The sequence below is a fragment of the Pseudophryne corroboree genome, chromosome 4 (assembly GCF_028390025.1).
Source record: "Pseudophryne corroboree isolate aPseCor3 chromosome 4, aPseCor3.hap2, whole genome shotgun sequence".
NCBI classification, from domain to species: Eukaryota; Metazoa; Chordata; class Amphibia; order Anura; family Myobatrachidae; genus Pseudophryne; species Pseudophryne corroboree.
The window spans coordinates 784,083,696-784,100,802 of NC_086447.1; the positions used below are offsets into that span (position 1 = coordinate 784,083,696).

The window sequence follows — 17,107 nt, forward strand, 5'->3', positions numbered from 1 at the left end:
TAATTGTAAAGCGCAACGGAATATGCTGTGCTATATAAGAAACTGCTAATAAATAATAAATAAATATCTGTGTGCGACTGAGTCTGTAGATGTAGATGAATGAAATTTGCCATGGAAAAATGTCACAGCCGCTGCATTGTAGCTCTTCATATACAGATTCATACTCAGTCGCAGAGGGGCTGTTTGGCGCGACTGCAACAAGAATGTATAAAAACACATTTGACGTCATCCACTGCTTTGCTCTAAAATGCACTGTGATTGAGCACTCCATAGTGTAAATATAGCTCCTGTATATCACATGCGTGTGCAGATGGAGAATTTTGAATTTAAGACAAATACACCAAATTCCAAGTAAATCTATATATATTGGTGTTTCCTCTAGGATTTGGGCAGGGCACAGGGGAAGCATGCATATGCGCCCAAAAAGAGCTTGCGACCCCGCCAACGTCACTTATGGAGGGGTGCCCCAGCTACTCAGTCTTATTAATGGGGGCATGCATGCTGGGCTTCTTCCAAGCCCTCATTTTACTGTGAATAGATACCGTGTGCACATCATCTTTTCACATGGCGGTAGCAGGCTATTTTAGCAGGGCGCCGCTAAAGGGCAGGGCGCATGTTTTCGTTTAAAAATGGTGCAGGTCCTGGCACCCTTCTGAAATTAGAATTGCATGTTTTACAGCTGCAGGCCTCGTGTAACACATCTGGTTTAAAAATATCTTGTTTAGAGTGATTAATATACATGAAGATTCAAGGTGGTTTGCCAGCCCATGTAGATATAAATTGAGTATGTAGCAAGTATGTGTTATTACATATGGAACACAAATCTTAATTGTATAATGGCATTACTCCCCAGAGTTGTCATTTTAACAATCGCCAGTAACAAGTTCAGTCTTCGGTAACTGCCTGGTAACAGTAATTCCGAGATGTTTAAGAAAATGTGACAACACTTTATTCTCAGGTGTTCTATTAACATTAAATAACTTTAGTGCAAACTTTAGTTGTTGTTCATAGGACCTAATTACATGTTAGATCTTGGAAATGGTTATGTTAGATTTAGTGAAACCATCTTTCCTATTGAGAAGAGTAGTAAGCTTTCCAGTACAGCTTAGCAGTGGGAAGGGAGCGAGTCAGCAGTTTCTGTCCGTCAGTTTGCTGGCAGACCATTCTTCTCTCCCTTTTATGTTTCATGTCACTGTGATTTTGCTTATGTGACATTCACCAAATTCTAATGTACTGTAAGAGATGCTCAGAGCTGTACTGGTCAATTACATTTCTCTGACGTCCTAGTGGATGCTGGGAACTCCGTAAGGACCATGGGGAATAGCGGCTCCGCAGGAGACAGGGCACATCTAAAGAAAGCTTTAGGATCACCTGGTGTGCACTGGCTCCTCCCCCTATGACCCTCCTCCAAGCCTCAGTTAGATTTTCTGTGCCCGACGAGAAGGTTGCACACTAGGGGCTCTCCTGAGCTCTTTGTGAAAGTTTTAGTTTAGGTTTATTATTTTCAGTGAGACCTGCTGGCAACAGGCTCACTGCATCGAGGGACTAAGGGGAGAAGAAGCGAACTCACCTGCGTGCAGAGTGGATTGGGCTTCTTAGGCTACTGGACATTAGCTCCAGAGGGACGATCACAGGTTAAGCCTGGATGGGTCACCGGAGCCGCGCCGCCGGCCCCCTTACAGAGCCAGAAGAGCGAAGAGGTCCGGAAAAATCGGCGGCAGAAGACTTTCCTGTCTTCAGATAAAGGTAGGCGCACAGCACCGCAGCTGTGCGCCATTGCTCTCAGCACACTTCACACTCCGGTCACTGAGGGTGCAGGGCGCTGGGGGGGCAGCGCCCTGAGACGCAATAAATCGTTAGAAAACCTTTTATGGCTAAAATAAATGCATCACATATAACTCCTGGGCTATATGGATGCATTTAACCCCTGCCAAAACATACAAGAAAACGGATGATAAGGACGCCGAGAAAGGGGCGGAGCCATCTCCTCAGCACACTGGCGCCATTTTCCCTCACAGCTCAGTTGGAGGGAAGCTCCCTGGCTCTCCCCTGCAGTCACTACACTACAGAAAGGGGTTAAAAAAGAGAGGGGGGCACAAATTAGGCGCAGTATAAACAATACAGCAGCTATAAAGGGAAAAACACTTATATAAGGTTATCCCTGTATATATATAGCGCTCTGGTGTGTGCTGGCAAACTCTCCCTCTGTCTCCCCAAAGGGCTAGTGGGGTCCTGTCCTCTATCAGAGCATTCCCTGTGTGTGTGCTGTGTGTCGGTACGTTTGTGTCGACATGTATGAGGAGAAAAATGATGAGGAGACGGAGTAGAGTGTCTGTAATAGTGTTGTCACCCCCTGGGGGGTCGACACCTGAGTGGATGTACTGTGGAAATTGCGTGACAGTGTCAGCTTTGTATAAAAGACAGTGGTTGACATGAGACAGCCGGCTACTCAGCTTGTGCATGTCCAGACGTCTCATATAGGGGCTCTAAAGCGCCCGTTACCTCAGATACAGACGCCGACACGGATACTGACTCCTGTGTCGACGGTGAAGAGACAACCGTGATTTCCAAATAGGGCCACACATTGCATGATTGAGGCAATGAAAAAAGTTTACACTTTTCTGATAATATGAATACCACCAAAAAAAAAAAAAAAAAGGGGTATTATGTTGGTGAGGAAAAACTTCCTGTAGTTTTCCTGAATCTGAGAAATAAAATGCGTGGGTTTCCCCCCGATAACAATTGATAATTTCTAAAAAGTTATTGGCAGTATACCTTTTCCCGCCAGAGGTTAGGGTGCGTTGGGAAACACCCCCTAGGGGGGATAAGGCGCTCACACGCTTGTAAGAACATGGGCTCTACCCTCTCTTGAGATGGCCGCCCTTAAGGATCCTGCTGATAGAAAGCAGGAGGGTATCCTAAAATGTATTTACACACATACTGGTGTTATACTGCGACCAGCAATCGCCTCAGCCTGGATGTGCAGTGCTGGGTTGGCGTGGTCTGATTCCCTGACTGGAAATATGATATCCTAGATAAGGACAGTATATTATTGCCTATAGAGCAATTAAAAGATGCATTTCTATATATGCATGATGCACAGCGGAATATTTGCCGACTGGCATCAAGTATAAGTGCGTTGTCCAATTATACCAGTAAAGTGGTCAGGTGATGCGGATTCCAAACGGCATTTGGAAGTATTGCCTTAAAAGAGGGGATGTACCCCAGGTCGCTTCTCAAAATAAGACGCCGTATTATCAGGCGCAGGCCTGGTTGGCAAGCGGAAAAAAGGGTTCCTCTTTTCTGCTCGTGACAGAGGGAGAGGAAAATGGCTGCAGAGATCAGCCAGTTCCAAGGAACAGAAACTCTTTTCCGCCTCTGCCAAGCCCTCAGTATGACGCTAGGGCTTTACAAGTTCAGGCACGGTGGGGTCCCGTTCTCAATGAATTTCAGTGCGCAGTGGGCTCACTCGCAAGTAGACCCCTGGATCCTTCAGGTAATATTTCAGGGGTACAAATTGGAATTCGAGACGTATCCCCCTCGCCGTTTCCAAAGGTCTGTTTTACCGACGTCTCCCGCTGACAGGGAGGCAGTTTTGGAAACCATTCACAAGCTGTATTCCCAGCAGGTGATAATCAAGGTACCCCTCCTGCAACAGGGAACGGGGTATTATTCCACACTATTGTGGTACCGAAGCCAGACGGCTCGGTGAGACCGATTTTAAAATCTAAAATCTAAAATCTTTGAACACTTGCATACAGAGGTTCAAATTCAAAATTGAGTCACTCAGAGCAGTGATTGCAAACCTGGAAGTAGGGGACTACATGATGTCTCAGGACATCAAGGATGCTTACCTTCATGTCAAAATTTACCCTTCTCACCAAGGGTATTTCAGGTTATGGTACAGAACTGTCACTATCAGTTCGGACGCTGCCGTAGGGATGGTCCACGGCACCCCGGGTCTTTACTGAAGTAATGACCGTAATGATGATATTCCTTCGAAGGAAGGGAATTTTAGTTATCCGTTACTTGGACGATTCCCTGATAAGGGTAAGATCCAGGGAACAGTTGGAGATCGGTGTAGCACTATATCAGGTAGTGTTGCGGCAGCACGATTGGATTCTCAATATTCCAAAATCGCAGCTGGTTCCGACGACTTGTCTTCTGTTCCTAGGGATGATCCTGGACACAGTCCAGAAAGAAGGTGTTTCTCCCGGAGGAGAAAGCCAGGGAGTTATCCGACAGGAACCTCCTAAAACCGAACCAAGTCTCAGTGCATCAATGCACAAGGGTTCTGGGTAAAAATGGTGGCTTCCTACGAAGCAATCCCATTCGGCAGATTCCACGCAAGACTTTCCAGTGGAACCTACTGGACAAATGGTCCGGGTCGCATCTTCAGATGCTTCAGCGGATAACCCTGTCACCGGGGACAAGGGTATCCCTCCTGTGGTGGTTGCAGAGTGCTCATCTTCTAGAGGGCCGCAGATTCGGCATTCGGGACTGGGTCCTGGTGGCCAGGGATGCCAGCCTGCGAGGCTGGGGAGCAGTCACACAGGGAAGGAATTTCCAGGGCTTATGGTCAAGCCTGGAGACATCTCTTCATATAAACATTCTGGAACTAAGGGCCATTTACAATGCCCTAAGTCAAGCGAAACCCCTGCTTCAGGGTCAGGCGGTATTGATCCAATCGGACAACATCACGTCAGTCGCCCACGTAAACAGACAGGGCGGCACGGGAAGCAGGGGGGCAATGGCAGAAGCTGCAAGGATTCTTCGCTGGGCGGAAAATCATGTGATAGCACTGTCAGCAGTGTTCATTCCGGGAGTGGACAACTGGGAAGCAGACTTCCTCAGCAGACACGACCTTCACCCGGGAGAGTGGGGACTTCACCCAGAAGTCTTCCACCTGATTGTAAACCGTTGGGAAAAACCAAAGGTGGACATAATGGCGTCCCGTCTAAACAAAAAACTAGACAGATATTGCGCCAGGTCAGGGGACCCTCAGGCAATAGCGGTGGACGCTCTGGTAACACCGTGGGTGTACCAGTCAGTGTATGTGTTCCCTCCTCTGCCTCTCATACCAAAAGTACTGAGAATCATAAGAAGGAGAGGAGTAAGAACTATACTCGTGGTTCCGGATTGGCCAAGAAGGACTTGGTATCCGGAACTTCAAGAGATGCTCACGGACGAACCGTGGCCTCTACCTCTAAGAAAGGACCTGCTCCAGCAGGGGCCTTGTCTGTTCCAAGACTTACCGCGGCTGCGTTTGACGGCTTGGCGGTTGAACGCCGGATCCTGAAGGAAAAAGGCATTCCAGATGAAGTCATCCCTACCCTGGTCAAGGCCAGGAAGGACGTAACCGCAAAACATTATCACCGCATTTGGCGAAAATATGTTGCGTGGTGGGAGGCCAAGAAGGCCCCTACAGAGGAATTTCAACTGGGTCGTTTCCTCCATTTCCTGCAAACAGGACTGTCTATGGGCCTAAAATTAGGGTCCATTAAGGTTCAAATTTCGGCCCTGTCGGTTTTCTTCCAAAAGGAACTGGCTTCAGTGCCTGAAGTTCAGACATTTGTAAAAGGGGTACTGCATATACAGCCTCCTTTTGTGCCTTCAGTGGCACCTTGGGATCTCAATGTTGTGTTGAGTTTCCTAAAGTCACATTGGTTTGAACCACTCACCACTGTGGACTTAAAATATCTCACATGGAAGGTGACGATGCTGTTAGCCCTGGCTTCAGCCAGGCGTGTGTCAGAATTGGCGGCTTTATCATATAAAAGCCCTTATTTAATATTTCATTCTGACAGGGCAGAATTGAGGACTTGTCCTCAATTTCTACCTAAGGTGGTTTCTGCATTTCACATGAAGCAACCTATTGTGGTACCTGCGGCTACTAAGGACTTGGAGGATTCCAAGTTGCTTGACGTGGTCAGGGCCCTGAAAATATGTTTCCAGGACGGCTGGAGTCAGAAAATCTGACTCGCTGTTTATCCTGTATGCACCCAACAAACTGGGTGCTCCTGCTTCTAAGCAGACGATTGCTCGTTGGTTTTGTAGTACAATTCAGCTTGCACATTCTGTGGCATGCCTGCCACAGCCAAAAATCTTAAAATGCCCACTCCACAAGGAAGGTGGGCTCATCTTGGGCAGCTGCCCGAGGGGTCTCGGCTTTACCACTTTGCCGAGCAGTTACTTGGTCAGGAGCAAATACGTTTGTAAAATTCTACAAATTTGATACCCTGGCTGAGGAGGACCTGGAGTTCTCTCATTCGGTGCTGCAGAGTCATCCGCACTCTCCCGCCCGTTTGGGAGCTTTGGTATAATCCCCATGGTCCTTACGGAGTTCCCAGCATCCACTAGGACGTCAGAGAAAATAAGAATTTACTTACCGATAATTCTATTTCTCGTAGTCCGTAGTGGATGCTGGGCGCCCATCCCAAGTGCGGATTGTCTGCAATACTGGTACATAATTATTGTTACCAAAAAAAATTCGGGTTATTGTTGTAGTGAGCCATCTTTTATAGAGGCTTCTCTATTATCATGCTGTTAACTGGGTTCAGATCACAAGTTGTACAGTGTGATTGGTGTGGCTGGTATGAGTCTTACCCGGGATTCAAAATCCTTCCTTATTGTGTACGCTCGTCCGGGCACAGTATCCTAACTGAGGCTTGGAGGAGGGTCATAGGGGGAGGAGCCAGTGCACACCAGGTGATCCTAAAGCTTTCTTTAGATGTGCCCTGTCTCCTGCGGAGCCGCTACTCCCCATGGTCCTTACGGAGTTCCCAGCATCCACTACGGACTACGAGAAATAGAATTATCGGTAAGTAAATTCTTATTTTCTTGTACTGTGTTTGGCATTCTACCACTGATCTGCCGACACAGTTAAGAACTGTATCCTAAAATCACACTGCTGGCACACAACACTAACTGGAGGCATATCTGACTCACAAGACAAAGCTCTACTTTTTTTTTAGTAAGTAGTTTACTGCCACTCAGAATATTAGTGTGTGTGTGTGTGTGTGTGTGTATATATATATATATATATATATATATATTTGATTCAATCTTACAAGAAGAGTATTGTGGTGACTTCTGTGTTTTTACAGTGATTAACATTAATTCATGTTTTTAGGAGTGTGGCCTGAAGGATCAGATGGCACAGATATTAATGCCTTAGTAAGATCTCATAACCGAAAGGTTATTGCTCTCGCTGACGACTTTTGTAAGGTTCATCTATTTCAGTATCCGTGCTCCAAACCAAAGGTAAATGCATGCACATGTTACATTAAAACATTTGTTTCAAATATTACCCTTGAACACACAGGGAATAGGGTATAGGAAGCATGGGCAGAATTTGTAGCCAGTAAGTGAAATAGAATAGAAAGTAAGCTTTTGTTTTGCAAACTATGCAACCAGTTTTGACCAAGTTGCCACCATCCATAATGCAAATAGCAGTATAGCCTTAAATAAGGCTCATCCACTAATCAACAAAGTGGAGCCTCACTTAACCCATTGTTTCCAAAATAACTGAATGTGAAACAACTTGCAAATGCCTACAAAAGAAGTGCTTGTATTGTCATATACAGTTCTAAACACTCACATATCTTACAGTATATGAATGTGTTCTCTTCAAATACCCCTTTCAGACATGCTCCAAATTCCCAGGATTTTGCACATGAACGCGCATCATCCTCGGAATTTGGCATGTGTGAAAGGTCCCAACCCGGGAACACATTCCCAGGTTGCCGACCCTGCAATTGACCAGGGTTTTTCCCAGGACTTAAGTCCCGGGAAGACAACTCGGCCTAGGTCTGAAAGGTGCGACCCGGGAATTTGGTCCCGGCTCGCACCTACATGCCTCTGATTGGCGCTGGACCACTGGAAGGAGAGGGGCTGCCTGGAGGGAGCGTGCGCCGGCTGCTGTAGTCTGTGCTGCAGTGTAGTTGTAGAAGCAGCCGGTGCAGCTAACAGAGAGGCAGCCTGTTGTGGTGAGTGAGAGTGTGTGTCTGAAAGGGGTCGACCTGGGAATTTCCCAGGTCTCCGCTTTAGGGCTGTATTCAATAACTGTCGGAAGCTGCCGTCTTGTCGGAAAGATGGCAGCTTCTGACAGAAATAGGTCGGAAGGCGTTCCGACCTATTTCTAAGGAGCAGGTAAAGACTTTCACATCCTAATGGTTTTATTTATGAGGTGGTTCTGTTCTATTATGGGTTTATATTATTTTAGAAATATAGAAATGAATACAAACATTTAATGGTAACATTCTAGAAAACAATTCTTAAGACACTTGCAAAGGTAACTATAGAAAGGTATCCGGACTATAGAGCTACACTAAAAAGGTCTAAAGTCAATAAGTCTATTACTAATACTAGACATTGTTGATAGGGTCAAAAGGTCGACATGACAATGGTTGACATACATGGTAGACACAAGTTTAAAAAAAATTATTCTTATTTTTTAACGTTTATCATACTTTACCATCCACATGGACAACCATTGGGAATAGTAACCTGTACCGAGCGAAGCACCTTGCCCGAAGCATGGCAAGCGAAGCGGTACACTAATGGGGCTTGTTTGTGGCAGAAAAGAGACAAAACACCTGAAAAAACTATTTGTCTACCTTTTTTTTGTGTCGACCATTTACATTGACCTTTTAACCCTGTCGACATTTCATATTGTCTACCTATTCTATGTTGACTTTTTGACTCTGTTGACCTAATGCATGTCTAACATTAGTTGTAGACCTATTGACTGTATACCTATTTAGTGTAGATCTAATAATCCACACCCCTATAGAAAGTGGGCTGTAACCCATATTCCCATTTTTTCCAATACAGCAAATCACGATTATGTTCCACCGCACCGTTTTGTCTATTTTTAAAGCTTCCATAAACTTCTTTTGCTTCCGAAAGGTTTTATATTTGGCCTAAAATGAACAGCACTAATTAATAAAAAACGTAATTAGTTTACTTGTTCTAAATGCCTTAGGTTAATAAAGTCACCCTCTTAGTAAAAGAAAAACCACCCAGGTTTTTTAAATCCCATCCCCACTCCTCTTTTACAAAAAAAAACCCAGCACTTTTTCTGAACCCCTTCCCTCCCCCCCCCCCCCCAAATTTTTTTTTTACCTAATCACAGAGGGTATCTCCCATGATCAGTCCCCCCTGCTGCAACTGATCCCTGCACGCGCAGAGATCAGCCAAATTACCTGCAGAGACTGCTGCATCACTACAGGGTCTGGGAATAAGGGAGGTTCAGCACACAACAGGTGCTACACACCGCTGTGGGTTTTTTCATGTGACCATTGCAGACAAGTGGTTAAAGATAAAAAAAAATTTAGGGAAGTGTGATATCCAACATCTTTTAAACCACTAGTGTCTACACGAACTGTTATCCATTGTAGGGTTTTGGAAAATTACTATACTCGTAATTGTGCAAGATAGCAGGTTTGGGTTCATGTGTGTTTGTATGTATGTATGTGTGTGTGTGTGTATATATATATATATATGTATATATGTATGTGTGTGTGTATATGTGTGTGTGTATATGTGTGTGTGTATATATATATATATGTGTGTGTGTGTATATATATATATATATATATATATATGTGTGTATGTATATATATATATATATATATATATATATATATATATATATATATATAATATTATAAAGTCAAAAAATTAGGCGGCACTCAGAGGCTGAATTTCAGAAGAAAACTTTAGTGCAAAAACTACAAAGGCAAATCAACGTTTCGGGGTCTTTCACCCCTTCGTCAGGATAACAATACAGTGAATAGTCACAAACATTTATAGGTACACTTACCCCCTACGACCTCCCCCATGCCTGGCTGCCGCTGGCCGCGCCATCCCGGGCCCGTTCGTCCGCCCACCTGGAGTGACCACTTCCGCCGGAAGTGGCGTCGCATGGTGACGTCTCGGGTCCCAGACCGCGTTACCCCGGTAACCCTGTAACAACAGGAAACAATCACAAGCTTACAGCAACACCGTAGATGATCTGACAAAAGGTGTGACATTATAGACAAGTGTAAAAAGACAACCACTAGTGTGTGTCTACAACATGATAAAAAACATGATTATTAAAATATGGTTATTAAAAATAGACCACATAATGAAACAAGGAAAACGTGCTGGTGCTAATACACAAAAATATATATAAAAGGTAAATCGTGTAACAAACATGAAACCACACTGTATTATGGGTCTCAGTAGCCAGTGTTCACATCCATTAGGAAAACATAGCGCCCAAAGGGCTGCTATATATACAATATTAATGTGCAAGATATCACACCTACTAGACTTACACCGGTGTTGTTGTAAAGCTGGAAACATACATACATAGTAGGTGTGATATCTTGCACATTAATATTGTGTATATATAACAGCCCTTTGGGCGCTATGTTTTCCTAATGGATGTGAACACTGGCTACTGAGACCCATAATATAGTGTGGTTTCATGTTTGTTACACGATTTACCTCTTATATATATTTTTGTGTATTAGCACCAGCACGTTTTCCTTGTTTCATTATGTGGTCTATTTTTAATAACCATATTTTAATAATCATGTTTTTTATCATGTTGTAGACACTGACACTAGTGGTTGTCTTTTTACACTTGTCTATAATATCACACCCTCTGTCAGATCATCTACGGTGTTGCTGTAAGCTTGTGATTGTTTCCTGTTGTTACAGGGTTACCGGGGTAACGCGGTCTGGGACCCGAGACGTCACCATGCGACGCCACTTCCGGCGGAAGTGGTCACTCCAGGTGGGCGGACGAACGGGCCCGGGATGGCGCGGCCAGCGGCAGCCAGGCATGGGGGAGGTCTTAGGGGGTAAGTGTACCTATAAATGTTTGTGACTATTCACTGTATTGTTATCCTGACGAAGGGGTGAAAGACCCCGAAACGTTGATTTGCCTTTGCAGTTTTTGCACTAAAGTTTTCTTCTGAAATTCAGTCTGAGTGCCGCCTCGTTTTTTGACTGTACATGTATGGGGTGTTACCCCAGTGGAGGGCACCAGAGCAAGCTAGCCCTGTGGGGCGGACCGAGTGCCGGCGTTTGGTGTGGAGATATATATATATATATATATATATATATATATTATTATTATTATTATTATTATTATTATTATTATTATTATTATTATTATTATTATTATTATTATTATTATTATTATTATTATTATTATTATTATTATTATTATTATTATTAATTTATTTTTTATTTTTATTTTTTTCTCATTTTATGATTACTCAGAAGGCTAACATCTCCCCAAAACACCAGCTTAGTTTCTCTGCTATGGAAATTTTAATCCTGTTGCCAAGTATGCAATCTTTCATTTACAGGGGCTGCTTCCTAACTGTGGGTCTTCTTTATCGCCTCCTGCGTGAACATTGTTATAGTTCTGTAATGTCATATTCTAGGGCGCTTGACCATTTAAGTCTAAAAGTTTGGGAGACCAAGTAAAGTATGATCTAATATGTAAAAATGACAGCTTACGGTATGTTTGTTTCTGTACAATGTCATAAATAAAATAACGAATAGTGTATGCACATTCCCAGGTAAATTTTACATGCCTTTGGAAAAGCTGTGTTCTCATAACCTTTTCATATTTTTATAGGCACCAAGTCACAAGTACAGTGCTCACAGCAGCCATGTCACTAATGTCAGCTTCACGCATAACGATAACCACCTGATTTCAACAGGTGGAAAAGACATGAGCATCATGCAGTGGAGACTTATAGAAAAGGTATCGCTCTCCCAAAGTGACAATATAGTTGAAATAAGTGCTGCTGTTACACCAGTTTTAAGTGAAATAGTTACAGAGGAAAGTTCCCCCACGTCTGATGCACCAGAGGATGTAGAATTCAGCAACACGCCTGTAGAGGAGAGGAAAACGCCTGTAGAGTCTCCAGCACAAACAGAGGATGCTTTGGAGGTAGTCACAGACTGCATTGAGGATCCAAACGAGGTCCAAAGCGACGAGAATATCCAAGAACCAGTGGAGGCAAATGGTGAAGATGCATCTAGTGAAATAGTCGAAGAGGCAACCGATTCTGCGGAAACGGAAAACAAAGATTCAGAAGTGTCTTAACAGATTAAAATGTATTGTTCGGTTGTTGGTTTTTTTTTATTTTTATTTCTATTTCTCTTTATTTTATTTTATTTTATTTTTTTTGTACCTGGTGTGTGAGCTTTCGTCGTGAAGAGGGTTTAAATAGCAAGATAATATTTGGTTGTCATTTGATACCACGTGTGAATTAGGCTTGTTTCGTCCAGGAATCTGTGTCATGGGCTCCAGGAAAAGCCAAAGCTGGAAGGTTGACAAGACATGTATATGATAGAATTCAGGAAATTATGTCACAACTGGTTTGTTGCACATATTATGTAGGGTCAAACTGGGTCAATAAAGTTTAAATGAAATGCATAGAAACCTACAACTAATGTTTTATAGCAGAGATAACTACATATATTGCAGAGGCATTTCCTAGATTCAGAAAATAAATGCCGAAGGATAATGAGCTGTGCGTTGTTCACACAAGAAAATAAAACCTTTAAATGTGCTCTATTTTCGGCACGCCTTTGGTCAACATGTATGCAATTTCTTAGCCTTCTAGTTAACATTTGCCATAGAAGGATTGCCCTAAGTGCTGCTACTAATTTTGAGGACTATTTTTATTACCGATCAAATGTATAGCAGCTTATTTAAGATCTACTGTAGCTTTATCCTGAACAAGCCTTTTTTTTAAAGAGAATCTAAGTCCATATTTCTCATTTCTGTAAATTTAAACACACGTGAATGGACATAAACTGCATTCAGGAAAACCATGTGTTTTTGCAGTAGTAATATAATTGAATCACAAAATATACAAAAATCACTGTTAACAAACAATGGTGCTTGGCATTTCTAAATGATCTTTCTTTGTGTTTTCTTTAAAAAAAAAAAAACAACAACTTTAGAATTGTAATTAAAAAAAACAGCTCAGATTAGTTTCAGTAGTACTTTTTTTATTTTTAAGCTTTTTCAGCAGTAAAATCAACGCATTTCACACCCAACCAATCTTGAAGACACATTTTCTTTATTATTGTGAATATTTTATTAAAACAAAGTATTCTATAACTTTGCTCAAATATTTTAGGTAGGTTTAGACACTTTTTTTTTTCTTTTGTTTAATGCACAAGTCTTAAGTGTGCAAGCGTTTACGTCATTGCGCCATTCCAAAGTGCATCAAAAATGTCATTCCCTTCCAGTACCTTCTCAGGAGTATTGCAACAGATCAGGTTCATTAGAAGATTACAGTGGCCGCCCAAAGGACATTACATACATAAACATATCTAAAATGAATTCATATGGTAATGTGTGCATGTGTCAATACAGTAGATATTTGTAGATTTTCATATTTGTCTGTGTAAATTATATTTTACACACACATCTATGTAAAGATTTACTCAGATGTTTTCTCTTGTTTACAGTGGTCCTAAAAATGCCTCAAAATCTTGAGGGAATAATAGCGTTTCCAAACAAAATGTGTTTTTACCATGTGCTGTGTACCATTTTCATCAAATGTGTTGGTGGCATTTAATGAAAAACCACATAAATTTGTTATAAATTCTATAGTGGATTAAAAGGAAGTACATCAAGTTACACATTTGTGTTTGGGGTAAAAAGTTTGTTGCCGTTAAAAAAAAATAAAAAAAATAATAAAGTAAGGTTTATGAAATTACTAATATGCAAAGCCTTGCATTATGTATGTAATGGCAACTACCATATAAAAAATAAAAATGTAAAAAAAAGTTTATTATGTGATTTATGTATGGAAAGAGTTTTAATTATGTAACTAGATTCAGGTCAAAAATTGTGAATGAAATCTGAATACTCGTGTTTCATGTGAAGATGTTTGAGCCATTTCTATCTCATGCATTCCTGTCTCATGACAGTAATTTTTATTTTATTTTTTTTTGACATTTAAGAGCAAAATAAAATCGTACCATAGACTTCGCTGTGTGGTGCTTTTTTTCTTTCTTTTTTTTAATGTGGTTTCAAATTAAGGGAGACATTCAGTTAGCCGCAGGTAATTTAAAGCAGCCTATGACAACCCCACCGGCATATTCAATTGTCACTGACGACAGCAGTAATTAGCATGTGTAACAAAACCCTCAATAATCATCTCTATTAGTCCCATATAGGGTAGAATTGTATAAGGAGAGAGAAAAGAATTGTTGAAAAAGTAAAAAAGACACACAATTTTTGCGGCTGAGAAAATTTCAGGGCCAGTTGAATATCATCCTTAGTATGTAGAGGAGCAAACTATGAAATTTCTGGGTCATTCCACATCAGATCACAGACAAACATAAATAAAACTGAAATGTCCACCACCCTTCTCAGATTTTTTTATGATTTTTTTTTTTTTTTTACTTTTGCTAAGATGATGTCAATACTATTTCTGTCAAATATCGCGACTGTCCATTAGTTTAATACTTTCAAAAATCAACATTTTGGAAACTATTTACTAACAGCAGCTTATATATAACAGTTTATTTGAAGTATCACAGGTGTTTATGAAGGAATCACCATGAAATTTTGACCCCAAGGTAACTTTTCCTCCCAAATCCTAACCAATGGTAGTTTAATTCAACATCCAATAATCCAATATATTTTTCTTTTTAGGTGCTTAACAAAGGTATATATTACTACCACACAAAAAAGCATTTTGGAAGGAAAAAATAATAATTACGTTGATGTGGTTTTCTGTTAAAATCCAAGTGAACAATTTTAAGGCAATGGAATAACCCTCCTATACAGAAACTGAAACTTAACGGAAACTGATGAGAAGGAGATTCCCTTTCTAAACCAAAACTGAATCTTTGCAGAGAAGGAGACTGACAAAGTCAATATTACTATCTACTCAAAAACCACTGGATTACATAGCTGGGACCAATTTACAGATGAAGCAAAAGAACTCTTCATTTTGAGAACCAAAGTTACAAATGCAGTAGCCAGTGATTCTAGTGAACCTTCGTCTGCTACCCTCATGAAAAGTTACTGCTGTTAAACTATGAAGAATTTCAGAAAACATGCTGTCATCCTTTCTTGTCTCACAAAAAAAAGCCAGAAAAATCTTAGGAGTTGTCACTGAAGTGGACCAAAGAACATGGGGGGTAATTCTGAGTTGATTGCAGCCGTAAGTTTGTTAGCAGTTGGGCAAAACCATGTGCTCTGCAGGGGAGGCAGATATAACGTGCAGAGAGAGTTAGATTTGGGTGGGGTGTGTTCAATCTGCAATCTAAATTGCAGTGTAAAAATAAAGCAGCCAGTATTTACCCTGCACAGAAACAAAATAACTCACCCAATCTAACTCTCTCTGCACATGTTATATCTGCCTACCCTGCAATGCACATGGTTTTGCCCAACTGCTAACAAAGTTCCTGCTGCGATCAACCCAGAATTACCCCCATTTTGAGTGTCTGCTTCATTCATTCGGTTATTAAGCCAGGACAGAAACTTTGCCCAAAATGCAGAACTCAAATGTCATACTTTAAAGAACACACAAAGATACAGAGCCTTGCTTAAGTATTCACCCCCCCCCCTTGGCTTTTTACCTATTTTGTTACTTTACATCCTGAAATTTAATATATTTTTTTAATCTGAATTTTATGTGATGGATCTGCACAAAATAGTCTAAGTTGGTGAAATTAGAAATTTTAAAATTGGTATGTGCATATGTATTCACCCCCTTTGCTATGAAGCCCCTCAAAAGTTCTGGTGCAACCAATTACCTTCAGAAGTTACATAATTAGTAAAATTAAGTCCACATGTGTGCAATCTTAAGTATCACATGATCTGTCAGTATAAACACACCTTTTCTGAAAAGCCCAGAGGCTGCAACACCACTAAGCAAGAGGCATTACACCATGAAGACCAAGGAGCTCTCCAAACAAGTCACTTCTCTGACGAAACCGCCGGCCCTGTAGGCGGAGAAACGCGTAAGAAGGGCTTTACTGTTTGGATCCCGTTGCCCGGAGACGTTCTTTACTTTATCCCGTTGCCGCACAGAGTGCTGATGAGACACAAAACCGGGGACAAAGCAATAGCGTAACCGAGCAAAGGTGGTCCGCACCCCACTGGAAGCCAAGGCGGCTGTGAGTATCCGTTCAATACGCGCTGCGGCTGGGACGATTAGGGGTCGTAGTTACCACTGTGCATACATTCATCACACAGCGCTCTCCCCCTCCCGCTATATATCAACAGCTACTACAGTGACTGTCTATTTGCCTTGATGCAAAGAGACTTTTGTGTCTATCTTAATTACCATCATAACGTGGCTACAGTCCTATACAATAAATGCTATTAAGCGGAGTTCATATGGACTTTTTCAATTGAACGGACATTCATTGAATTGAGCTCAGGGCATGGGATTGAATATTGAGTGCACAATATTGTTTTAATATCCGGATATTATCCTTTAATTTATTTTAACTGTTGTGTTTATATGTGGAGTGTAATAAATGTTATATAAATTGACTCTTGTTCCAGCGCTCCCTTGATTTAATCCATTGTGCTTTCAAGTCAGGGACAAAGTTGTTGAAGTACAAGTCAGGGTTGGGTTATAAAAAAAAAAAAATATCAAAATCTTTGATGATCCCCCGGAGCACCATCAAATCCATAATCTTCAAATGGAAAGAACATGGTACCACAACAAACCTGCCAAGAGAGGGCCGGCCACCAAAGCTCACAGACGTGGCAAGGAGGGCATTAATCAGAGAGGCAGCACAGAGACCAAAGGTAACCCTGAAGGAGCTGCAGAGTTCCACAGCAGAGACTGGTGTATCTGCGCATGTGACCGCATTAAGCCGTATACTCAATACAGCTGGGCTTTATGGAAGAGTGGCCAGAAGAAAGCCATTACTTAGTGTTAAAAATAAGAAGGCACATTTTGAGTTTGCCAAAAGGCATGTGGACGACTCCCCAAATGTATGGAGGAAGGTGCTCTGGTCAGATGAGATTAAAATTGAACTTTTCGGCCACCAAGTAAAATGCTATGTCTGGCGCAAACCCAACACATCCCATTACCCCAAGAACACC

General features: G+C 41.7%; 1 protein-coding gene across 6 annotated transcripts in view; it reads left to right on the top strand.

The window, feature by feature from the left end:
• EML4 (EMAP like 4) overlaps positions 1-14,019 on the top strand; it is a 351,793-nt gene extending 337,774 nt beyond the window's left edge. For all 6 annotated transcript variants that reach the window (XM_063918316.1, XM_063918317.1, XM_063918321.1 and 3 more), the window contains 2 exons: positions 7,133-7,263; positions 11,645-14,019. In XM_063918316.1, the coding sequence (XP_063774386.1) occupies positions 7,133-7,263; positions 11,645-12,118 (605 nt within the window). In that variant the 3' untranslated portion in view covers positions 12,119-14,019. The remainder of the gene's footprint in view (positions 1-7,132; positions 7,264-11,644) is intronic.
• Positions 14,020-17,107: the final 3,088 nt, after the last annotated feature.